This window comes from Oryzias melastigma, linkage group LG21 (assembly GCF_002922805.2).
Source record: "Oryzias melastigma strain HK-1 linkage group LG21, ASM292280v2, whole genome shotgun sequence".
Taxonomy (NCBI): Eukaryota; Metazoa; Chordata; class Actinopteri; order Beloniformes; family Adrianichthyidae; genus Oryzias; species Oryzias melastigma.
The window spans coordinates 22,245,552-22,272,198 of record NC_050532.1 but is presented as its reverse complement, the minus strand read 5'-3'; the positions used below and the strand labels follow the sequence as shown (position 1 = coordinate 22,272,198).

General features: G+C 36.3%; 1 protein-coding gene and 1 long non-coding RNA gene across 2 annotated transcripts in view; one reads left to right on the top strand and one right to left on the bottom strand.

Annotated features, from left to right (window-relative positions):
- The window catches only part of LOC112155438, a 60,947-nt gene extending 47,753 nt beyond the window's left edge, over positions 1–13,194 (top strand). The window contains exons 4-5 of the long non-coding RNA XR_004946937.1: positions 10,800–10,956; positions 12,385–13,194. This is a non-coding gene — a long non-coding RNA (uncharacterized LOC112155438). The remainder of the gene's footprint in view (positions 1–10,799; positions 10,957–12,384) is intronic.
- The window catches only part of LOC112155437 (cholecystokinin receptor), a 32,022-nt gene that overhangs the window by 3,799 nt on the left and 1,576 nt on the right, over positions 1–26,647 (bottom strand). The window contains exons 2-4 of the mRNA XM_024287056.2: positions 10,793–11,044; positions 4,617–4,878; positions 2,232–2,359 (exon numbers count right to left, since the gene is read on the bottom strand). Of these exons, the coding sequence (XP_024142824.1) occupies positions 2,232–2,359; positions 4,617–4,878; positions 10,793–11,044 (642 nt within the window). The remainder of the gene's footprint in view (positions 1–2,231; positions 2,360–4,616; positions 4,879–10,792; positions 11,045–26,647) is intronic.

Genomic DNA, 26,647 nt, shown 5'->3' with positions numbered 1-26,647 from the left:
ATAGTAGTAGTATTTGGCATTTTTGTTGCATCGCAAATGTTAGCTTTGGGTTGTAAGCTCACGATAAAGAGTATAAACGAAGGGATGATGGGAAATATGTGAAGGCTTACTCCTGGTTCACACCAGAAGCAGAAGCGATGTGAATCGGTGTGTGGACGAACAGCATAACCTCCGGTTCATACCAGACATGTATTTTTCCACAATGGTCGACAGGCGCTCCTGCTCATCTGTGGTTATTTAGAGCTGTTTTTTTGCCGTCAACCACACACCCCGCTCCGCAGTTGCCCCATTACGTTGATCCATGCGTGTCTGTTTTTTGTGTGTTGTGTTTGTGTGTTTGTTTTTTCATATCTACATACTGTTTAGAAACAAAAATATAATCGCATTTTGTCTATCATGGTATTTTATTGTGGAAAAATTGGTTTTATTTTGAAAATTGACCGGATTTTCTCGTGTGTTCACTCGCGGTTTGGGCAAAAAATAGACCATGCCAAAACAATCAATTCACGGCGTGAGCTGGCTACGAAGGACCACGGCGCTTTGCGTAAAGTGTGAACTACATCAAAGGTTAGCAAGAGAGCCAAATGGAAGCGGCCTCCATTCTGCGCCACTTTGCAGCCCAACGGGGATCGGTGTGAACCAGGCGTTACTTCTGCGCCAATTTCTTCTGCTGTTTTGCAAAAATGATGTCCTTGAAAGCAATACAGGTTTTTGGATTTTGGCTAAAAATTGCATAATCATAACAAAAAGACCGCTGGGAACGCTTTGAAAATAGATGAAAAAATGAGTGGCAATGTCATAGAAAAGTGTATAAATAATGAGGGTTTTAAAGCCTGAAAACATCTGTACTCTCATTTTTAGGATTTTACCAATTGCAGGTTCATATTAAGAATGAAACCCCTAAAGTTGAACCAGAGAAAAAATGAACAACAAATGTAAAGAAAGAACTTCATTTCCAAAGTGAACAGCTAAACCTTTAATGAGATTCAGCTCTGATGATCTAGTGACAATAGGGAAGACACTAAGCTTGAGTCACTGCTGAATTGCAGGCTGTTGATTACAAGCAAAAGTGCTTGTTTGCAACTTTCCGCTCCTTTGCTCTGCTGTGATAGTCAGAGTTTGTCATTATATGGAAATGCGATTGGACATCAAAGTATCTTTAGAAGGTCACCTGCAGATCTGCAGGTTCTCATCAGTGCTGCTTCTGATCGGCAGGTGATTCCTCCTTTACACGGTTTGGTAACTTTTCTCTGTGGTCATTAGAGTACTGTACTCCAAGGACATTTGGACCTTTGAGAAATCTAAAGTTAGTGTATTTTTTACTAAAATTCATAAAGATGTACTCATTCATCTTCTAAACCCACTTATTCATGTTCAGAGTAGAAAGGCTGCTAGAATCTACCCAGACAATCTGTGAATCCATCAGTCACACAGACAACCACCAATTCACACCTTTAGGAGTCGATTTAAAGGAACTCATAAACTTATAAATCATGTTTTTGGACTGTTTGAGGAAACCGTAATGCCCGGAGAAACCCCACCAATCTTTGAGGAGAAGATGGAAACTCCAGTAAAAAATAAGGTCCTAGCTGGGATTTGAACCAGGGTCTTTTCAATGTGAGTGGGAGTGCTAACCATTACACCATTGTGCAACCCAGGTAAAGACTAATCCATATTTTGTACTTTTAATTATTTCTTTTTTGTTTATCTTGTATTACTTGTTAATGAAGTATTTTTTTCAGTCGGAATTTTTTTTTTTTTTTTATTAAAATGATATGGATGGATGGACTTATTTTTTAACATGTATGAGTCTCAAAAAAGACCACCCACTACAGGAACAAACTAAAAGGAGAGGATGAAGACAAAATCAAAGTCAATCCCACTTAGGAAGAGGTGAAAAAAGAAAAGAATTAATTTTATAAAATATTTTTTTAAGAATTTGCTGATAATAATGTTGGAAAAATCTCAAATAAAATCAATTAAAATTTGTTATTGGAACGATAGAATTAGGCTATTAGCATTTATCATAGAATTGAGTAGCAAAAACAATAAGGAAAAATAAAAGTTTCCCTAAAATATACACACATAGTTTTGTTCTTCATTCCCCATTTCAAGTAACCTACCTAAGGGTTTATGAAAAAAGCATAAGGTAAGAATTATTTTACACAAATCATGTAAATTTCTTGCATCAATTTCCATGTCTTTTGTCGTTTTTCTGTGCATCAACTCACCAGTAGAGTCTTTTTTCTGGCCCATCTCAAACCGGATTCCTCGGTAAAGTTCCCTGGAGATCAGTCCGTAGGCAATAATCATAACCACTCCAGGAATGGCAAACAATATCAGCAGAAGCATGACATACCTGCAAGAGACAGCAAAACATAATGGAAAGCTCTATGAAATAAAGTTGAATTACGTTCATCTACTAATAGAGGCAAAAATAAAGGGTATTCTTAGTGACTGGCTGATGATACTTTGTCCATAAAATTGAAAAAAAAAAACAATTTTTTTCTTTTTTTCACAGTTGTATCCAATAATTTCTTTTTCTATTCTCTCTCACACATTTGTCCATATCTGTTACTGAGATAAGATGCTGTCGTAATCCTATGTAATATGATTTGAAAATTACTAATACAGTAAACAGAAGAAGTTAATAAAAATCGGCATTATAATGTTAGTTTCGCTTAATCCAAAATGACGTTTATATAGTAAAAATAAAGTTTATTATTAGAAAAATAGACAAAAACACCAAAAATTCAATTAAAAATACTAAATTCATACTAAAACTACACTTCTTCTTCTTCTACTGCCCCACAAGAACATGTGAAAACGTTTTAGATTAATGAAGTTTAAGGCTGATTAAGGAGATTTAAGGATAAATCAGTATTTTGAGCTAAGCTGTTTGGGGATCTTTCTCCTGATCTTTTCCCAAATATAAACTAAAGCTTTTAGCCACTGATTCAACAGTCTAACCTTTGACTCTTGAACACACTGATGTTTAAAGAGTTGAACTCCATGACTGTCAGTGCTGCCCACACCAGCAGTAAAACCTCTCTAATGTCCAACCCAACCAGTTTATTTTTATGACAAACCAACTGATGTTGAAATGCAACCATCTCTCAAAGTTTTGAGATTCAAATGTTTCCTCTCTTGAAGAAACCATTTCAAAATCACAAATTACACTTATCAAAACTAGAAGGGGAATGTGGCCCCACCCCTAAAATCTTCAAAGACAACAACATTGCCCCTCCGTTTGATTAGAAACACTGGTAAAGTTGGGAGAGGCAACAGTTTAGGAATTTCCATTTGCCTCCCTAAAGCTTTGATAAGTATGCTAAGAGGGATTAATGGATGGCTCTCTAATGCTACAATCACATTGTGCTTAAAAATGCGCCTTTCAGTGAAAACCTTCAATGAAAAGTCCATGTACGCATATATCCGAATTTTAGGCATCTATGTTTGAAACCCTGGTACACACATGTGACTAAGGACGTTTTTTAGCCTGTTTTCGGGTTTCAGTTTGAACTAATGTCAAAGCTAAACTTGGAGTTGAACTTTGACATATCAGGGACTTGGATTTGGTGGTGATGTTTGGGTTGGGTCATTTTCAAATCACGGAATTACCAACATGTTGGCAATTGAACATGAGGAAGAAATTAACAAAAGCCTGGACGGCGTTCCTAGACGCCAAGACTTTCATGTATCGGAATAGAGCTGTGAAAGAAAAAGCCTGGAGGAAGATTTGTACCACTACAACATTTCACACCAAGCTGCTTCTAACTATGTGTCAGGGCGGAGGCGATCTAGGCAGCCGCCTAGGGTTGAGAATAGGGGCCCGCTGTGTTCCCGCCGTTAGTGCTTCTCTAAACTTTAAGAATGAGAAAAGGAATAAACACGGGCTCAAAGTAGACGTTTGTTTTACTTATATAAAATTGCTTTGAAATTCACTCCCCCCTGCATTTTAGTCAAAAAAGACTATTTCAACCGCCAATCAATCTAGTGTTTTTTTTGTTGTTTTTTTCTGCAACATCTTTAATAGTTTAAATCATCTTACTTTCCTCTTAAATACTGGCTGATTGGCGGCACAGTCAGTTAACGTGAATACCTTAAAACGAAGAGTTCGCCAGTTTGAGCCCCAGCTGAAACATTAAGATTTAAGACACACCAGAATAGTTTTTTGCCTAGGGCGCCATGCAGCCCAGAGCTGAGCCTGCTATAGATACACACACTAGTATCAGGTCGTAACAGACCTGTGTGAACACTATACAGCATGCTAAAGGTGTGTTCAGGACCCCACGCATATCTGGTGTATACGTAGTGCACTGTTACAGTAGAATAATAATAGAAAACTGATGTTTTGAAGTTGAGTCATGGCATCTGGACTTAAAATTTAAGAAGATTTAAGTCCAGATGCCATGACTCGGCTTCAAGACGACACATGGATGAATGAGAACCTTCGACGATTAATACAAAATTGATGTAATTTTTGTGGGTCTTTGATTCTTTCAGCGTCCTAACACACACTATCTGTTACAGCAGACTCTACAAAGACAAATCCACAGCCTCCATGCTGTTGTCCTTTGTTGACTTGAAACACCATTCAAAGCCCTCACACCTACCAGGTCTGCTCAGCAGTTTGGATGGGCCACTTGGGGCGACACTTGTGCGCTGTGGTGTTGGCAGACCCCTGAAAAGGCTCCAGGTGACTGATAATTGGGTAGGGGACCATGATGATGAAGGCCAGCACCCATGTAGCAGCAATCACGCGGTAGGCATGGGAACGGGTCTGCCACACCCGTGACTTCAGGGGGTTACAAATGGCACTGTAGCGCTCGATTGCTATGGCAACCAGGCTAAACGTGGAGATGCTCACTGATATGCCTGTGGAAGAGCAAAAGAGTAAACAAAGGTTACATTAGGCTGGTGCATTTTTTTTTACATAAAATGAAAATAAAAATTTAATAAAACACATTATTTAATCTTGTAGCTCAGATTGGGGCACCAAGATTAGAACACCATCTTGGAGAGACTCTACTTTGAGTAACAAAAAAAATAAAGTATTTTTATGAGGAAACAATATTTGTAATATGATGCTGTGCAAAGATGTGCTTGGACAAGAACATAGTGTGAGGAACAAATGTGTGAACGTTATCGGTCTCCAGGAAAGGAAATCATGGCCTCAGAGAAAGATGTAATCTGCCACGTCCGCACCCGCAAGACAACATAGGAAATTACTCTTTACCTGTGTAATTCATGTCCTCAGGAAAAGGTTGTTTGTATGTCTATGTGTCCACATGTGAGGCTTTGCGTCTCACTTTTCACAGATTTTTTTTTGCCTTCTGCGTCTTGAACAAAAGAATATTTTCTTCTTTTTATAGTTTGATTTTTTTTAGGATTTCTCCTCTTGTCCTGACTGAATTCAGTGGAAGAATACTGGGAAAGGAACATTTAACTCAAAACAATTTTACATATGTCCATTTCAATACACCTCAAAAGTCACTTCCTCCATGAGCAAAAACTTTTTTCAATAAATGTGAGTGTTGTCGATGTTGTCGTGCTTTCATTCGGCAAATTTACTATCCCAAATTTAATTTGCACAATTTAATTAGACAATGGAGACACAGCTAGTGTAAAATGTTATAAAAGGAGTAGAGTTTCTTCATAATTTGTTGTCGAAAAAACAGATTATCTGTTTTATTTGTTTTCTCATTGGTTTTGATTTATTTTTAAACTCAAATTTACATTGGGAAGCAAAAAGCTGACATTTTTAAAAGAGATTTTGACTGTTTAGCTCAGGGGGCTGCAACCTTTAACACTAAAGGAGCCATTTGGTCTAGTTTCTTGGTGACTAAACCTAAAGAGAACTACCAAGTCTGCTTCTGTGGCCATTTAGCCATAACATGTTGGTTTTAAATATTAAGTGTTATTGAATTTTAACGAAGTAAAATTTCTGTTAAGCAATTTTAATTTATTTTTCTTTTGATAGCTGCACACACAACTAACTTTCAAAATAAAATACATCCTCTGTCAAATCAGCTTAAACTGTTGTAGAAGATTTACTTGAAATAAATATGCAAGAAAACCAACTCAAACAAGACTTTTTTTTATTATTATTATCAATTTTCTTCTTTTATTGTCAAACATACAAAATGACACCATTGGTGTGGATTATTATTATTATTATTATTATTATTATTATTATTTTATCTATCAATCTTTCATTGAATTTCCTTCTGGATTAATGAAGAATCAAGAGATTTTTAGATGTAAATGCATCTAGATACTTTGAAACTTCCTCCAAATGGTAGAGCACATATAAAAAACACGTTTTTTAAGAAGAGTCGTTATTTGTGTTATTCAGCTTAGGCGATAAGCATCAGAAAAAACATTTCTTAATCGATTTTGTCTTTGCTGGATAGTCAGAAAGTTAAGAACAGCCGTTAGACTGAAGATAAGAATACGATCTCTAAGCTCATTTCAGTGATAAGCATCTCCGACAGTAGATTAAACCTTTTACCATTATTTTGATCATTTATCTGACATGTTAAAAAACTGTATATATATGACAATTTAACTAAAACAAATGAACCAAAACTACTATTCAGACTGTTGGCAATTATCTTTAAAGAGCCAGAATAGAGCGATAAAGGAGCAGCGTGTTGCTCTGGTACGTCAGGTTGCTGGTTAGCATTTAATAATGTGTGCTAAGCTATTCTCCCCCCAGTAATAGTCATGCCGACACTCTTGTAAAAATTTTTCTTTCTTTAGGCAGCAGGTAATCATTTTAAACCATTGACTGTACTGTGACGTCACCCATAGAAAAGAACGTACTTCCAGCTCCAACCAAATGAAATTCACAATGTGGACGCCGCCATGTTGGAACCAGACATTGTCAGTAAGCAGTGATTGGTCCAAGTCGATGTAGTCGTTTCTATGGTAACCACTGTAGCCGATCAGCAGGGAGCTTGTTTGAAGTCCACACTTGTACCACTTGAAAACAGGCTCAGGGGAAACCGCCAATTGAACCTTTCGAACGTTAGACGTGTGTTACTTAAATAATTTAGAATAGTTTTAAAAAATATCATAAAAAAAATTGTAATAGCAAAAAAACGCTAAAAAAAAGACACCACAGCGGAAATAGTTATTCTGAGGAACATAATGTATTTAAAGCTGTTTATTTCTCAATAGAAGTCTATGGAATTTTGACATTTTGGAACCATTGATGACTTCCTGTTAGGAATGTGAGGAGGGCGGAGTTACTTAGTCCAGTTCTCATATACAGTAGATGGCTGGCCCCCACGTTCCATTTTCTAAAGGTTTCGTGAAGTATGCTTTCGACTTCCACCAAGCTCACTCGTGATTGGTGAGAGTGGTTGCCATGGAAACGTTGACTCAGACTGACTCGGACCAATCACTGAAGACGTCAGGATCCAACATGGCGGCATACCTATAGCAAAAAAAAAAAAATGGTGACTGAATTGATATTATTTCATTGAAGCCAGAGTTAGCCATTTTCTGTGGATGATGTCACACTCACTCTGTCCAGTTCTCTTATACAGTCAAAGAGTAGTGTGGACATCTTTATTGTATCAATGTTTCCCTTTGTTTTGGATCCATTTTTATGGCTCCATTTCAAACTAGTGAGACATGTTCAAGAACTTTGTGCTTTAAGCTCTTTATTTTTCTACTTTTTTAGGTCAACATAAATCATTAAAACAAAAAATTTAAGCTTTTGTTTTGTGTGCTTTTGTTTTTGCCTTCATTGCTGTTATTGCACACCTGTTCATCACAGTGTGTGCTCACCCAGTTCTGTACAAACGAAGGGATTTTAAAGCTTTATAAAGCTCTTCCACCAAATCCCAAAGAGTATAATATGTGGGCAGAGAGAGGCAGTTTCTAAAAAATATGTATTTATCCCAGTAGAATATAACTAATGTGCTCATTTAACCACTATTGCTAACTCATCCAATTAGATTATTTTATATAATTGTGCCTCCTCTATTCATAGAACTGTTCGGATATAAAATATTAGGCTGAAAGAAGTTGTGATCATATCATAAAATGTCAAAAATCAGATGTTTATTACATGATCATTAACTTCACTCTTTGAATTTAAAGAATTTAACACACATCTGGAGACGTGGAGTAAAGTCACGGCAGCCAAACAACTGTGTCACAGCCAGACTCGCAGCAAGCCTGTTTGGGCCGGGTCACCGTCAGCGCTACAGTCTGTCTCAGCAGTGGTAAGTGAGGGAATTTGGGGGCAAGTTCTTCTGGTTTTCAATCTAAATGCAAAGATCAGAGCCCACACAGCCTCAGGCGGCTGTCAAGAAAACATGTTGCCCCTCTACCAGCTAATGAAAATGCTATTACAATATCAGCACTACACACCATAAACAAATACTTCTTTTAGTGTAGATTTAGTCCTTTATTTATTTATTTATTTTTGTCAGTCATTTTTTTATAAAGCAACAAACAAGTGCTTAGAATGCAGCATGTGGGCAGCAGGAGCTGTAAATCATAAGTTCTCTCCTGAGAGAACCACGCTCCAGTTCAGTAGGAGAGCTCCTTTCTTTTTCTCATTCCTTCTCTTCCAATATACTTTTTTAAATTCTGGTTAATCAGTGATTGTAAAATACTTGGTTGTATCTACAGCATTAAACACAACTTTTCAGGTAGATGATGTGTGACGGTGTAATGCAGTGAAACACAAAGACGATCTTCAGTCAAATAAAATCGTATGAAAAGAAAATGCAAGAAGAGAGTTTAGAAGCAATCATCTATATACAGAACACAAAGATTAATGTTAATGTTTGTGATTATTTGTGTAAAAGGAAGTAGTGGGAATTTATACAATCTCACCCCTTTTGTATTTAACTTAATTTATTTATTTTACAAAGTAACTAAAATCTGGTTTCTAACTTATATTGAGAGTTTTTGTGCTTTGCAAATACAGATAATTTAGTAAATCCATAAGTACTAATATAATAAAAGGACTGCCACATTCTCAGCCAAGTCATGAAGTGCTTTCTTGATGTCTTTGATTTCATTAGTTGCTGGGCTTTTTCTTCCGGATCATTATCGGCTCGGTTTTCGCAATAATTTCACAATAAATTAAGTTTTATGACGGTGCTAACTGCAGAGCGCTACAAGTTTACCACCATGCTGTTGACTTAGAAATGAAAATTACTGAGAGTTTAGTCAAACTGTAGGTGAATCTTTTCAGTTTAAAGCAAAATAATCATTTTGGACCGAGTTCTACCAAATCTGATATGTTTAATCCACATGATCTGGTTTGTCTATCCATGAAAGATCACCTGAACTTTGGTCTGATTAAGACATCCGATAAGTCCTACTCCAATCATCTTTTGATTCGATATAAAAGCGTTCCAAGTGGTCTTTTAATTGTGATTATGCTGTTTTTAGCCAAAGTCGTTTTCTAGAAAACAGGGGGCCAACGTCTTACTTCCCTCACTCCTGCACAGCCCTATTCACCCAATAGCTGAACCCAATTAGTCCAAACCCCCAACAACCAGGAATGAGGGCCAACCAGCATCTCTGCCCGGTGCGTTCACTGAACTACGGAACTAAGAACCGCACCCAAACAGCAACCCAGCCCAACTCGGTCCGCTACATCACATGTAACCCTTGTGCTATCCTGGCATGTTTATATTAAAAGTTGGGTCATCTGGTCATTTTTATCTTCACTGGTGTCCGTGGCATAAAATCCTGTCCACCTTTGTCTATCTTCATCATGGGAGGGATCGCACATCAGTACAAGGATGGGGTCATCTGGACCCGATAAGAGACCACGAGGGTTAACACACACACGACGATGGTACATTCCATTGTGATGATATCCCAATGAAAACCATGTTTTCGGTGTTTTTAACATGTTTTTGTAGCATTTTTCCTCACGATGTGGCACATGTATGAAATAATTTAAGATTAAAACAGTGTTTCTGAGAACAGAGTTCCCCCGCGTATTTGAGTTTCTTTATTTGAGGTTTTACTGTTTTTTTTTTCAATCACTTGACTTTAGCGATTTGTCACAAAAACTTCGACAACTCAAGACGCTTGTATGAAACCTTTGCATCTGAAGTAGGTGCTTAGTAGAGCAATACTCCATTGTTGTTTAATAAATGTTTTACAAAGTATGATCAGAATTGCTTTTGATTAGTATGGATGGTAACTGATATTCTTTGGCCGCAGGGCTTTGGGGTGTGAGATGGGGGTAGGGGGTTTCCGTATGTCTCCGGTCATTAACCCCTGTGAGTGGGAGTGATTGCTGATTCCAGATGGTCTGTGCTCCTGTTCTTGGCTGTGGACCACGCCTCCGGCTCATCTTGGCTGTACAAGCCTCAAGAAAACTGTTAGACACACTCCTGTCTAGGACCTGCATGGGCCTGGACAACCCAAATACGCGCACCATCCGCATAGGTCAACCTCCGCATGGACTAAGGCTTTTTCTTTTAAAGAATTCTCAGTCACAGTTTGCAATAAAAATCGACTTCAGGCAAAAGTATTCAAATCCATTTCTAAGTATTCCTTCATATGCATGAATTTATTAAAATGTATTAAATCAATTATAGATGGGTTTAAAGCACCTGAGTGCTTTGAAAAGGAACCTAAATGATTTTCTTTCAGTATACATTTAAAAAGATAACCTGCACCTGGACTTCCTGATTAAAACATGTTCATGCAAACACAGCATGAAGCCCGTCAATGTGTCCTTTAGTGCATTCTCATCACTTTCTCCTCAAGTGTTTATTTCCCTCTTTCCCTGCTCACTCACCCATCAGGTAGGACACTATCTTGCACATGGCTGCTCCAAAGATGAAGTCCTTGAGGATGCTGGGGATGAGGGTGAAGGGCATGCAGAAGATGGCCATCATCAGGTCGCTCATGGCGAGCGACAGCAGGAAGGTGTTAGTGACGGTGCGCATTCGCTTGTTGACGGTAAGGACCACGATGATGAGCAGGTTCCCAAATACACTGAGGAAGAAGATGAGCGAGTACAGCAGGATCCGAAGCGTGTGGTCTTCCTCTGGAAGAGAAGAAGGCAGGATATTAAAGGATAAAAGCCTTTGACGGGATGAAAGACGTTATCGTATGTTGATCTCAGGCTGTCTTTATTAACCAGATGACTATGATGTTCACCACAACACAGCTTCATAACTCCTTATTAATCTGTCTTTTCATCAATGAATAAATGAAAATAACAGCAATAATATCTCCATCCTGCATTACAAAATCCATTTGTAATTATAAAAGAACATAATCAAACCATATTAATACCTAAAAGGATGTATATGTGACTGTTTTATGATCGTTTCCATCTGATAAAACCGTCTGACACAACTTCAAAAGTAGGATATTGATACCATAAAAATCCCACAGCAAAATTCCCAACAACTTTTACTTTTTGACGAGATTAAACATCTTGTCATAAGACAAAACTGCCTTACTAGTGGCTTTTCGGTAAGATGTAACATCTTTTTGAGAGGATACATTTTCTTATTACATTTACATCCTTTTTTCCTTGTTTTTGTTTTTTATTTTTGATAAAATAATATCAGTATTTCTGTCATGAACATTATATATCTGTGGGATTTTGTTGTATTGTCTACAATCAATGCTTGAAATAAACAACGAAATCAAATCAGAATTTTTAGAAAACATTTTTTTTAATTCATTTGCAATTTTCTTTTATTTTTTGCTTTTTCAAATAAAAATGTTCACATTTGAAGAATTTTCTGATTTCTGTTACTCTAACAAACAAAAAAAAAAAAAACAAAATAGAAAAACTAAACAAAAATATTTTAATAGTCTAGTTTAAAAAAACAAGATTGAAATTAAAATATTCCATAATCTCTGCTAATTTCAATACTATTGACCCCAAAATAGGAATATAAAGAGAAGACATCCATGGACACATCCAACACCAAGCTGCAAATTTAAAAAAGATTTATTTAGATATTAAAGCAGCTGAATGTATTTAGATGCAACCATTTATAGAATCTCAGAAGTACTGTCATTTTGTCAAATGTGAGAAAATTAGAAACGTCTTTGATCTATCTTTAGACAGACGCTCAGCAGAACTTTGAAAATGACTCTATCAAGCTGTGCTAAACACACTCTTTTCTGGTTGAAATGCTGTCATCCACAGTCAGTAAAAATGTGAAGGTTTTCAGTCTTTGACATCTGCGCCATTTCCAAAGAGACAGAACGCTCCTCTGCCCCAAAACCAGATGCAATTAAGAAAAAAAAATACTGCATCCTTAAGCCTTTGTGCCACCAGCCACTGTGACTGGGTCATATCCTCTACAGTCTGTGTTTTTTCTCCTTTACCTCCCCGGCGACTCTTTTTTTTTTTCTTTTCCGCAGGTTGCCCACTGCGTCTGCATCCTGGGGATTAACGGTCCCCATGTGTGCCAGATCTGCAGGACGCAAATCACATCAAAAGCTGCAGGTGAACGCAGACTCTCTGTTGAAGGCATGTGCTCTGAGATGTACCCCCAACAGCTCCTCAGAGCTGCAGAAAATTGCAATCACTCCAAACTTCAGCTACATGCACACAGGAACTCTTCTATCTCAGCCACTTAGAGACATATTCTCCACTGAGAGTTTTCTTTTTCTGTCTTTAGTTGTAAGAAAAGAGAACTGTCATTTAAGAGTCATCAATCTATTAATGTCTATTAAAAAACTCAAACTCTCGGTGCAAATATTTGCAAAGACAGACGTTCTTTGAAGTCTATTTATGGGAACTCAAAGAAAATGAAGCTGTCAGGAGAGATGTTTGCTATTTTAACTTTCCTGTAAAGAGGTTGTCTGTCAAAAAAGAAAAAAAGACAAAGTGAGAAGATTGCAGAGAACAGGAAAGGTGTTGTTACAAGTTCATATGAGGTTCTCAGGTCCAGCTGGAAGCAGGTGGGAAATGGAAACTTGTCAATGAGCTTCAATCTTTTTGAGACCGGTTCCAGTTCAGTGTTAAAAACACGCAGAAGGAAACTTAAGTTAACTTTGTTCGGATGGACACTTTCATTTTGTTATACTGTGGAATGTTTCTATCCGAGCACCCAGCTGTGTCTCAAATCATTTATCGAATATTAGGACAGTGCAGGTCTGTCAGGGAAAAAACTTCTTATTCTGTCTAAAAATAATAAAACTTCAAACTTTAAAAAAGTTCTTTTTTTAATGGCAACCACCTTTTTTTCTAGAATGTCTACATTATTAATATTAATTATAAAAAATAGCAAATTAGGTGTTTGTTACAATAACCTAAATCTACCCAACAGCACATATTTGACAAACGTTGTTTTGTGGTCTGGAAATTCCGTTCATTTTATCTATTAGATGAGCTTTAATAAGCATTATGGTTTATCCCATTCCTTTTTGGTTGATTTATCATTTAAAGGTTGTGAAATGTTACATTTATACAAATCAACCAAATAAAACAACTTCATGTACCAACAAAACCATTTGGGAAGTCAACTTAACTGCTGTGTGGTCAACATTAAATTTTTTAAAGAGTACTCATTTTAAGAAGAAAATTATTAGGAAGTAGTAAAAGGATCTGTCCGTGCAGCAAATATTTTTAATTGACAAGAAATCTGATAAGATATTAGAATCTAGAAATAAGGAGTCACACACAAACTTTGAAAAATAAGTGGAAAAAGTTGAAAAAAGTTGGACAGAATTAGTTCAAACTGAATGTTCTACAGCCCAATAATACATATTTTTTGCTAATTCTAAACAAATTTTTTGTATTTTCATTACTTTTTATGTACTTAATTGGATTTCATTTTGATTCAAGTGACAAAAAACTGGAAATGACTCATTTTGGAACCAAATGTGAACAAAATGAGAATACGGTCAAAGTATAAGTAGGCCCAATTTTATAAATCCTCATAAAATCTAAAACTATCTCTTGTTTTTAGACCATAAATCTAAATTTTTGTTTCTAAATTAATGACAAAACTCCTTAATAGGGGTGTAAGCAAATATATATATATATCCACACATACATACTGTATATATAAATATATATTGTATCACAATACATGACATGTGTATCATGATCCACAACGTATCACCAGACTCTTGCTAATACACACTCTAACTCAACAGCAACATCCATAAATCCTGTTATTTCCAACATATTAATATTATATCTTCCATAAAAAAAGAGTTTTATTCTATATATTCACATTTTTGATTTGGGTAGAAATACATAGTGTATTATAAATACCTTCCCGGCGTTGGTTTGACCACACTCTGTATAACAGAGCATGCTAAATATTTAAATCTTAGATCAGTAATCTAAAAGATAAAGATTTGATCATTTGTTTAGTGATTACAAAGGCTCCTAAACAAACCTGTTTATTGGTTCATGGTAGGTTGATGAGTTCAGATCGAGGCAGACGCCAGTCGTCGAGTCCAAAAGGCAAGCACTGTGGCCCAAACATTGTAGCCTGCCTTCTTTCTTACATGTCATTTGTTTGTCAGCTCCTCTTTGAACACAAGCTGGAACCACCTGATAGAGGGTAGAGCTGGGAGTCTCAAGAAAGGCATCCTGGGTCTGCAGGAATCCATTGAAAGCTAACACTAAAGCTTGGCTGTAGCTATACAGTCCTTTAAAAATAAAAGACTTTTCGTTAAACGGCTGAAAAATAAATTATATAAGATTTTGTAATAACCAGGTTAAGTCTAGACCCAGAAAAACTGGTTTAAGGCAGAAAGCTTTGCATATAGACCAACTCAATTATAAAAATAGAAAGTTTTTCTTGTTTTTTTAATTTTCCTTTTTATTGCTTTATTCTTTTGAAATAAGAAAAAGAAATGTTTATTTCTGTTTCAATCAATGCAAGAAGACTAAAATAATCTAGAAACAATTTTAGTCTGAGGAGAAGTTATGATAATCCCAATAAATCGTCATTTTAACCAGTTTTAAAAGTTTTAGGTGATTTATGTGTAAGAAATTTTACCCTGAGCAATTTTTAATCTATTTTTGATCACAAGCAAAGAACACTTTGGAAATTTGCAAACGTGAAAGAAGAATAACCTAACAACAATCTCTAAATATTTACAATCTAGTCCAAATATATATTTTTAAATTAAAGTCAGTCTTTAACTCAATTTATCCATAAAAAAGAGAATTCTTTTTTTTTTGTTGTCATCCACCACATTTGTTCATTCTTAAATTTCCTTTTACCCCAAGAAATCTTCTATTATTTATCTTTTGTGAATAGAATCTGTGATTGTTTGAAACCTGATAAATCTGTCATTTTTTAATATTGTTTGTGTAGATTTTTGAGTCTAAGAGAGTCTTTAGCGGGACTAAAATCCCCAAATGATGGAGAATATGGAGCTTGTTCAAATGATGTAATTTGCTGTAGTTGATATTTAAGTTTAAACATAAAACCATTTTCTGTTAGCAGTTCCGTCTGCAATTGATGCTAATAGTGTTTTGCTAACAGAAAACACTGTTAGCAGAACACTATTTTGCTAGCAGTGTTAGCAAACAATCTCAAAGTCAGATTGGTGTTTGGTGGGCCAGGTTAAATGTGGAGGTGGCCCGGATGCGGCCCGCGGGCCTGCTTTAGTGTTCAGCTGTTCCGCTCCAAGCATGGAGCCTATTCACCTTGAAGAAAAAAAATCAAAGCGAGCCACAACTCGGTACGATTGAAAACGAGCCGGGACCACCTCAAAAGACAATCCGAGAGCAGTTCCTGGTCCCGAACCAGGATCCAGGACTGAAAATTTGTTCCCGATTATCCAGGGAAACGAACTCCGGTTCACTTGAACTTAATGTGTCTAGTCTGAATATATCTTATCTTTGATGTGTTTTTGCACAAATCTCTGTTTTAGTTCGTTTGGGATGAGTACCAGTTTTACCAAGGATCAACAGACTTTTGAACAAAGAATTTGCTGAGGTTTCATACATAACAGTTGAATGAAAAGTCTTTGCATTTTGTTATTGGTGACCTTTGACACAGTAATCCACAACCAAACTTCTATTGAGTTTGAGTTTGAGTAATCCACCTGGGATGTAAATACGTGAATTGTGCACAGCTGGCTGGACATAATCCCAGCTCCATTTATCTCCTCGCTTACCGGACAGCAGCACAGTGTTCCAATTGAGAAGTAATATCGGAGCGTCGCTCCACCAAGAGCCCCAATCAGCTTCAACATGAATTAAATGCATTATTTAGTATTTCAAAAATCAATGCAAGAGAATGTAGCTCACAAATAGACGCCGTCAGACTGATCCACTGCTGTTGCCCAGGGACGCCGTTATGAAATACATTCATATCACTTGCAGGCTCTCAGATAGATTTAGCCTCAACTCGTCAGTAAAAGTCAGTAAGTCAGTCTTTTGCTGGCTCTTTCATCTCTCTCTACACACAAACGTGCACACTCACACACACATGCACTCTTCTACTGACATGTGGCTTGGCCATCTGTCACACAAACTCCTCTGCAAATAAAAACCTCCCATATTCTGTATGCTCTGCTGTCAGAACATCAGGGTTTTCCCATCAGAGGACGGACAGAAATGGCAGCATTTTAAATTATTTAACTTTTTACTGTGTTTTTATTGGTGCTTAAAAATATAAACGAGCGATACAGAAAATGTGTAAAAAATGGCGTAAAAATCGAGGGAGAAACACTTCTTTTTTTTTCTTCCTTTTGGTGTCACTCTGATGAAATATGCTGCATAAGGCCAATTAGCTTTCTGTGTGCTTGCTTGTAATTCCCTCAGCATATTTACTTGTCTCTGGAGGACAAACTTTCCTCTGCCTGAGCTCCTTGGTTAAAACTGATCTCTTCGTCTTGAACACATAAACGTGGGATTGTGTGCAATGACTTTAGGTTTTACTTTTGATTTTTATTGCAAAAAAAACAAGAATATGAAAACATTAAAAAGTTTCATTTGAAGGTGTATTTATTTAACTACTGAACACATGAAAAACATGTAAGAAAATGCACATATTTAATTATTTATATTAAATATAGTGAATCTCTCTGTCTTTTTTAAAAAAAAAATATTTATTTTTTAATTTTCCTATCAGTTTATGACTAATTATCCAAAGTTTCTTTCTTTTTTTTATTGCTTTAAATAAACCAATTCAAAATCTTTCCCTGAAGTGATTTTTTTCCATTTTTTTAAGTCTACAATATTTGACACAAACTTAATTTTTCCTGTTGATCATGATCTAATGTCTGAAACTCCGAAGAAAAGTGTGTTTTTAACATCATTTTGCCATGATGGAGGACATTTGTTGAAAAAATTAAGCCCAAAAATTCTTTCTGGGTGTTTCTTTGTTCAAATGTTTGTGAATCAGGAGCAGATGGAAAGATGCAGGTGAGCCACAAGCCCCCACCTCCTCCACTCCATTTCTGATGCATCCAGTTGCAGATAAATAGATCCAAGTACGTCTTTGTTTTCCTGCTGGAATCCGACTCCAAGCTGTAGAACTAGATAGCTTTGATATCGCATCATTTTTGCTGCACTGCTAATGTTAGCTTGGGGATTTTTGGGGGGCTGTAGGCTAGTGGGAGAGCGTGTAAGCAGATGGATGATGGGAAGGGGGGATGGTCCTGCCCAAAACTCAGAGATGAATTTCTAATGACCTCCTGCCACTCTGCAGCAACTAAGTCATGAAAAACAACACTATTTTTATTATTACAGCATCATTATTTTCAATAAAAACAGCATAATTATAATCAAAAAACACTTTTAAGAAAGATGAAAAGATTATCAAAGTGGAACTTACAAGTCAAACTCCATTTAAGACTTTGGAACCCTTTTTAAGTCTTTGTTATGCGACTCAACTATGGGATCAAACTAGAACCTTCCAGTCTCGGGGGCGGACACTCTACCACAAGGCCACTGTGTTGCTGTTTTAGTCTTATTTCATCTTTTAGCTTTCAATTCAATCATAGATTTAAAGCAGTTTCTAAATGTAGAGCATGTTGAAGGGATTAACAAAACAATGTCAACATGTCCGGAGCTTGTCGTGTCATTAGGAATCAAAATAGTTGGGGAAAAAAACACCCAATTTACCGCGGATTGTGCTTTTTCAGATAATAAAAACTGAATAAATAAGTGTTTTCTTGTTTTTAATAGTTATTTTTTCCTCTTACACTATAGCTAAATAGGATTTTAATTATTTTATAAAAATATCCAAATCTAACTATCTAAATTCAGTTTTTTAGAGTTAATTGTTTATAGTAAATGTCACTACGAGGACCTCACATCACTATGAAGTGATGAATTCTTCAGGAACTAATGCAGCTTTCAGAAATTCTCCTTTGCAGCAAAACAGAGTAGATAATAATGTGTCCGATGATAAATGAGAGTTTTAGGCCGGATCTAACATTTATGAACTGTGAGTCCATAAATTATGGAAAGGCAATAACAAATTGCTCGCAGAAATGGATCATCTCCAACTGACAGACAAATCCCTGATCTGAAAAAGCCCGAGACGTTAAGGAGTTTGTAACATCTCACTGACAAAATATTGGTAGAACTTTGAAAGCCTGATGTTATGCAGATAAATTCAAACGATTCTAATAATAAAATGGGTGTGAGTGCAGATGCCAAGCCAGTGAGGATTTTTGTCATGTAAAGGCAGGAGCAGCAGCGGAAGTCATAAAGTTTATTAGCTATATTACGTTTATAGTCAGTAAAGAAAGGCTTCTTTATGCGATCGGGAACGTCGGATCATTTCTTGCTTTGGTACATTTGAGCTTCATTGTGTAATCATAAACTGTGGGTATGGAGGCAGAAAACCTCTTTAAACACTGAAATCACTGCAGATGTTAAAACCATTAAAGAACTCTTATTTTGAAAATTCCCTCAGAGTTAGGGTTAACTTTCCAGTCTCTGGTCTCCTTCATTTAGATTTCCTGAGTTGTGACAGAAAAGGACAGTTGTTCAAAAATATTTACATTAAATGAAAACCTTAATGTAAATGTACAGTCAACACTCCAGATTGATTTTCTTTTATTTCCTCATAGCATCTTGGGAACCGAAACTCTCTTGGTAGAAGGGGTTTCTAATCAGATTGGTGTGAAAGTATTTCTTTAAACTTTAATGATTATGATATCAGTGCCCGAGCAGCTGGTCCTGGAGAAACCCACTCATTCTATTTTTTCACTCGTAATGTTCTCGTCTTTGCTGCCAGGGAGCACTTTTAAACCACAATAACAGTAAAATGACAGCACACTGTGAGGCTTTTGTGTGTTTTAGTATATAAAAATACCACGTTGGATCCACATTTAGGGTGTAATCAAACTGAACAGGTTCGCTTTAAGTGATTCAGAGTTTGTTTACCCTGAAATTTTAAGTCTGAATACACCCAAGCGGATCCTGTTATTGGACCAGGAACCCGTACTCAGACCCGTCTTTTGAGTCGGTCTTGGTTAGTTTTTCTAATTGGACTGAGCTTCCCCTGTTTGAAAAACAACGGGACAAAAATAGCTCCCGACAGGTAGATGGCAGCCTGAATAGAGCAAACGCAAGGTTCAATAATCAATCTGGACCAAATTAAGCAAATTTGGACCTTTGCAGTATGAATACACACATGAGCCTTGTTTGCATTAAGCATTCCGGTTCAATCCGGTATTTCCATTGTTAAATGGACCCCTTAAACAGTTCCGACCCGTACCTCTTGAGGGCCCCCATCAGTCTTAGGTCCATAGAAAAATAGAACGGGACGGTTGGGGCGGAGAAAGTAATGTCGACATTATCAAGCACCAATATAGCGCTAAGCTAATGTTTTTTTTTCCTCTTTACGGCGGTATTCTTCTTAGCCGCCAGCTATCTTCTTTCAAACAACATTAAATTCCTGTTCTACACAAAGTACAAAAAGCAAAGCTGCTGGATGACCTCCATTGTTGCTGATTTTCTCGTTGTCACATTACAATGATGCTCAGTGGAAACGAGGCTTTAGAGACCTCGGTGTCCAGCATCACCCATCTCACAGTCCGTCTGCTGAGAATCAACAACTCACCACTTCAGGTTTACAATCTGTTCAGGATGAAATGATTTTTTAGAAGCTATTATTCTTAAGAAAATTTTCCATCAGTTAATATAATGTTTACTTAAGTAATATTAAAGTAACAGAGGCCTCTCAGATTACACAGGCAGGTTGAGTTTTAAAAAATAAAGTCATAAAATGGGATTCCAGGAAATGAAGCCAGAAAAGGTCAAAAGTGAGGTTATGAGAGAAAAAAAACAGTTTTAGTTCCGCAAAAGAACACAGACCTTTTATGGTAAAAGCAAGAAATCGACCATTTTAGCTCCAGGATCCAGTAACCAAATTCAATGATTTAAGTGAGAGGTGATACGTTCTAATATATGGTTATGCATCTTGATTTTCAATTAACATGTAGCTTAAACATCAATTCAGAAGTGTAAAAAGTTAATTCCGGCATGAGAATACTTTATTCCTCCATGTTTTAACTCATAAAATCTGAGAAATCTCCCTTTTTATCCCAAACACTAGGTTTTGTTGATGAAGTCGATCATCTCCGTTCTTCCAGATGTAATTTACTGTAGTATTTATTGAGTCCTCCCTGAACCATCATTATCAAAAACGTTGCTTGATTAAATATTGATAAAATAAATTAAATAAAAACATTTTCAATAGATCCATCTCACTTTTAAATACCGTAACTCTTCAACCGTTTACATGTTCATTTCCAGTGACTTCTGAAGTGGAGAAAAGTCTCTTACTGACTTTATTTGAGTAAAGTGTTACATTTTTTAGATTTAGTCTTCTGTAAAGTTATTTTTTGTGAAGCCCACAACATCAAATAATTGACAGAAAGTTCAGATTATTTGGAATTAAGTAGTTTTTTGAAACATTTAATGAACACGCCAAAGAAATGTTGCAATATTATTTTTGTATCAATCATGATACATTGGTGATTTGATGAGCTTAAAACCATCAAGTCAAACATCTTATTTACCTACTGTCTAGAATTTGATCCGCATATTTTAAAAACTGTGCAACTGTTTGTAAATAATAAGTTTTGCATTCTTTCAAGACAGTAATGGTCATTTACAAACTGAATAACAGATGAGTTTCTCTCAATATATATGACCAAAAAAATATATAGTCAGCCACCAATTGTGCAACTTCTCCCACTTAAACAGATGATAGAGGCCTGCAATTTTCATCAACTACAAAAGACAAAATGAGAAAAAAAAAAAAAAAACAGGAAATTAAATGGTGTTATTTTTGAAGAATTCATTTGTAAATTATGGTGAAAAATAAGTATTTGGTCAATAACAAAAGTTAATTTCATTACTTTGTTTTATGTTCTTTGTTGGTAATGACAGCAGTCAAACATTTTCTGTAAGTCTTCACAAGGTTTTCACAAACTGTTGCTGGTATTTTGGTCCATTCCTCCATGCAGATCTCCTCTAGAGCAGTGATGTTTGGGAGCTGTCAAAGACTTTCAACTCCCTCCAAAGTTTTCTATGGGGTTGAGATCTGGAGACTGGTGAGACCACTCCAGTTTTTTTATTGTTTTTCAAAAAGTGGACAAGGTCAGAAGCTTAAAAGTATTGAATTTTGTTCATCATTTGTACTGTGACTGTTTTCATTTTTGTTAGAAGGACTCATTTACTCAGTAGCGACGTATAAACCCTTTTTGTGAATCCACTTTTCTCCACGCTGAAGACAACTGGGCTGCTTTCCAACATAATCCTCCCAGGCTGCACTTTGGCCCCACCATTGACTACGCATTAACCCGCCCCCACCAGCACTTTTTAATGCCTATGAAGTCTGTGTCACATGCATGGCTTTCATGACGCTGGCCCGATGAGGGAGAAGCCGGCACTGCTTCCTGTATAGGTGTTGGTAAATGTCACAGCTAGTCTCTAATCCAGCCTGGCAAATGTCATCCAGGCTTTGTCACTATAAGCCGGCTGCACTCCACAACAGTTGATGGAAGCGACGAACAAAAGCTTTTCTCTACTGACTCGCAGACCAAAGCTCATGATCCACAGAGGCTTTGGTCGCAGCGGTCAGTAAAATAAACACTGTTGGAGGTTTTGTCTTGTGTTTTCCACCTCAGCTCTCCATGGGCTCCGTGAGACACAAGAGGGTGCGAGTGATGGATATAGTGTTATGAATCGTTCCAGAAGATGGGGAGGGTGGTGACAAGTCAAAAAAACTCCAATAGTTTTGAGGTTTTGTTTTTAGAAGATGTTTTCTTGAGTGACCTCTGAGCAGATTAACACAGCTGGGCTCCTGCGTCTGACAGATACTGCTCCTTCATTGTTCTCAATGTCCTCCTCCAGAGAACAGACGAGCTCTGTTATCAATGGATGGATATGACACCAAATTCTGACTAGTTTTGCTTTTCTCGGGTATCACTGCACTTATTAAAACTATGAGGCCTCATAGACAAGACATGTCCATGAAAGGGTTTAGTGTGAAGAACTTCATGAATTCAAATAAATGTTTACCTTTAGCAAATGTTCAGTTAAAGTCTGATGCAAAGCAAATATAATACTATCTTAATTTTGAAAAAAAAAAATACTTGATTTTAGTAGAAATTGACTAGAAGTAACTCAAATTATCTTTAACTTATTTGACTTTGATTTAGGAAAAAAATATCCAGACAAAAACTCCCTAACTGTAAAAAGTAAAACATTAAATCAATAAATAAAAACTCTTAAACACAATATATTTTTTAATTAAATTAAAATTTTAAGTTGAGTAAACCATAACCCAAATCTTTAATTTGATAAAAATTCATATTTTTTTATGTGGCAAAATTCTAAACTTTTGTCCAATGATCCAACATTTCACTTTTTTCAGTGTAGGATAGTAAAGTTTGGCAATCATTTACTAAAATTGAGAAAATAAATCATAAAAACAGCTTTTTCAAAAGTGTGCTTAAACTTAAAAAAGTTAAAACAAAAGTACTTGTTGATTTTTTTTTTATCTTTTCCATAAATTAACTGATCATTTCAGGAACAAATTAAAACCCATGTCCCTGGAAAAAGAACAATTTAGAGCTGAAAAATTAGACAAAATTGACCCTTTTTTTCTTATTGTTTTTTTTTAATTCAACCTTTATTTTTTCAGGCAGGACAGATTAAGAACAGCATTCTTATTTTCAACAGTGGGCTGACAAAAGACCTTTTGAAAAAGAAAAAAAAAAGGTTCAAGAACAAAAATTAATAGATTTAGAAATGAACATTTATATGTATTTAGGCCTGAATCAGGATGATCTGAGAGATATTTGTGGTCATACCACGATGAAAGGCTGTAATGTAATAAAAGGAAATTGGAATCATCCAAGACACATCTAAATTGTTCTTACATAATGACCTTTTCTTGTCCAAAATCTCGTCTGCAACCTTTTTTTCTTGTTTTGCATGTAAAATTACCTTTTTTTTAGATTTTTATTAAATTAGTTCAACAATTTTACAGGTGTAATTGTTTATTTGTGTACTTTAAATGTCTAAAATCAATATAAAAACGATTTGTAAATTCATTTTCAGGTTTGAAAATCAAAATCACTTAAGTGGTTTAATACATTTTTGTATCAATGGGGTTCAAGGGGTTAGGATAAAAATTCTAGGGTATATTGATCAAATTTGGTGTACATATGCAAACTAAATGTGATTAAAGAAAAGGGTGTGACTTTAACCCATTCCGAATTCTTCCCTTCTCCCTTTCCCTTCATTTGGCACTCCAAACATAGAGTTATGAAAAAATAGTCTCTCATATTTTGGATTTTTGATGAGGTTACCAATAATTGGCGGTCAGCTAGCATTAGCATGGAGCTTCCAGTGCTCACCTAAAAACATCGGTTTTATAACTTTAAAAAGGTCATTCTACCACAAAAGTCGTTACATTTAAATGTAAGCGTCTTCAGAGTGCCAGGACTTTATATCCCTCCATTTGGAGGGTGAAATTTACAAAACTGTATTTTCCCTGACACGACTTGCACCTAAAACTGCCCCTTCAAATGGAGGGAAAGGGAGAAGGGAAAATTCAGATTGGGGCTCAATTAGGCTTTTATTCTGAAAGCTTTCTATTTTCTTTTTAGCTTTTCCTTGCCAAATTTGTCAGTAAATGTCCTGCAATCCTTTTTTCCAAGCTTTCAATCGTCTTCTCTGACATCTTTCCCAAAATTCCTGAATCTTACCTTTTGTCCTGCACGTGACTGTCATGTGTTTAATGGGTTTATACCTCTGTCTTATTGTTGTTTTCCCCTCCTTTTTCTGTAGGTTTGTCTTGTTTCGTTACTCACCAGCTTGCCAGTTTTTTTTTTATCCTGTACTATGTTTTTGGCCGTTTTTCTGCATATAGCTTTTGGATTTTTTTTGTTAGTAAAGACTGGAACTGCCAGCTGTCCTGCATTTGTGTCGGCATACCAAAGCCTGACATCGACGCTCTGATCTCCCCATTGTTTTTGCAATAGTTTCTCTTGTCCAAACCATCTCAACCGAACTTCTTATCTCTAAAACATCTATCATAATTACATCATTACAATCTAACCCCCATAAATAAATCAGCTGTTGCCCCCTGGTCTCACCACCTTCCTCTACACTGTTCCTTTCATTCATGCTGACATGTCTGCACATGTTTCTTCACATCTAGTTGACACTCTCTAGAGATCCGCACTATTGACTGTGGAACCAACAGTCTTCATTTTTTCACCTTCTCCTCTCTGTCTCCTCACTTTCAGCCATTTTGATTCACACATCTATGTTTCTTTCATCAATTTCCTCTCTGGATGTTCCTCCAGTTCCTCCCACTTCTCACTACACATCACAGCGTCATCTGCAAACATCATGAGATTCCTTTCTCAACAACTCTCATGTATACACAAACAACTCGGATCTTTGTCCCACAAAGCACAGCCTCTTTTTCCGCCCCGTCACATTTTCTCTAAATGTGCAAATGATGCAACTCTTTCACAATTCTCTACACTGTTTTTATCTGTATTTTCAATGTAAATATGAAATATGTACGTTTTTTTTTAAATCAAACTACATCGGTGGTCACACATTTACTATAGTGAGTAAAGGTTTACTCGATCGATGTGTCTCATCCACTCAGGAAAAGAAGAAGTGTTTGTTTTCCATTGAGAAAGCGATTGGATTATACCGCCGCCGCCTGAAAATAATGCATCTGTGGGCTTTGATCTTTTTAAGATAAGGATTACGTTCCTGAAAATGTGATGGAGTTTGGATAGGATGTCTGAGTGAGATTAAGCGCTGATCCGGTTCTTTTAGTGCACCTGTGTGAATTGGTCACCGTTTTTGTCAATGGCTTCTGGGTGGAAGTGAGAGGTTGATGAAATTTGATGTTAAAGCACCAAGAAATTCAGACGACATTCTTTTAAACCCAGTTGGCTGATGATATTTCATGGTGACCGATACTACAACCATGAACTACAGTCAGGAAGAAGCTTCCCAGCCCTAAAGACAAGACTTAGACACACAAATAGAAAAATCTGTCATTTTCTGGGACATAGTTTCTAACAACAATAGTTCTTCAGAAATTTGCCTTTGAGTTGAAAGTTAGCCTCCACTAATATCCCATCATCCTTTTATTACTCTCTCTACCACTAACTTACAGCCCCACAACCCTAAGCTAACACTACCGATGCAACAAAAATGGTGAATAATGTCAGAGCTATCCAGTCGTACAGTTTTGATCCAGGAAAGCGAAGGTATACTTAGATCTATTTAGGGGATCATCGGAATGGAGCAGAACAGGGAGTCTTTGGCCCCTCCCATTCTTCCATCGCATTATTCCGACACCTCCTGATTCATCCAGATTTGAATAAAGAAATACTGCAGTTTTAAAATTAAAATGTTTTATACTCTCCATCATGAGAAATAAGAACATGTTAAAAACACGTTTTTGGAGTGGATCTTCTCTTCTCCTCTCTCTCATCCATTTTGACTCACTCAGACTCTGTCTTTCTCCATCATTCTTTTATTAGTTTCCTGTCTTTCCAAAGCAAACCTCCACTTCTCTATAGGTGTGTAAATATGTGAGTGACTGGAGATCAAATATCAAATCACAGTTTCTCTTTATTATTCTCCCTCGTCGATCACCACAGGTTCATGTTAGCAATCTGTAGCTGTTTTCATTTCTCTTGTTTGTCCTTCGGTCTATTTAACTGTCTGGGTTTTAGTTCATCTGCTCTGTTTTGTCGCCCGTTTGTTTCTCCGTGTCAAAGTTTATTTATGAAATGGTTTAGTTTCTGCCTCTATGCCTGCATTATGGGTCCTTCACAACCACTTCCTGACACATTTTGAATTTGACATTTGTTTTAAACTGCTTTAAGGTGTTTTTATTCACTATAATGTAACAGAAAACCCAATATAGTCTTTTTATGTGTTTGTTTTGAGGGAAAAGAGCAGTCTCGTTTGAACAAATACTCGTTAGTGTTCTTCACTAAAAAAAAAAAGTGGATTTAGTGAAAAACAGATTAATTAAATAAATAAGCTTAAAATTATTTATATAAAACAATTTCAAATGTTCCATCTCATCTCTAAATTACAGTTATTGTCGACTTTTTTATTCATAATGTGACTTTGTGCAGAAGTTCCCACTTTAGTGATGAGAAGACTTTATTATAAATAAACAGTAATGAT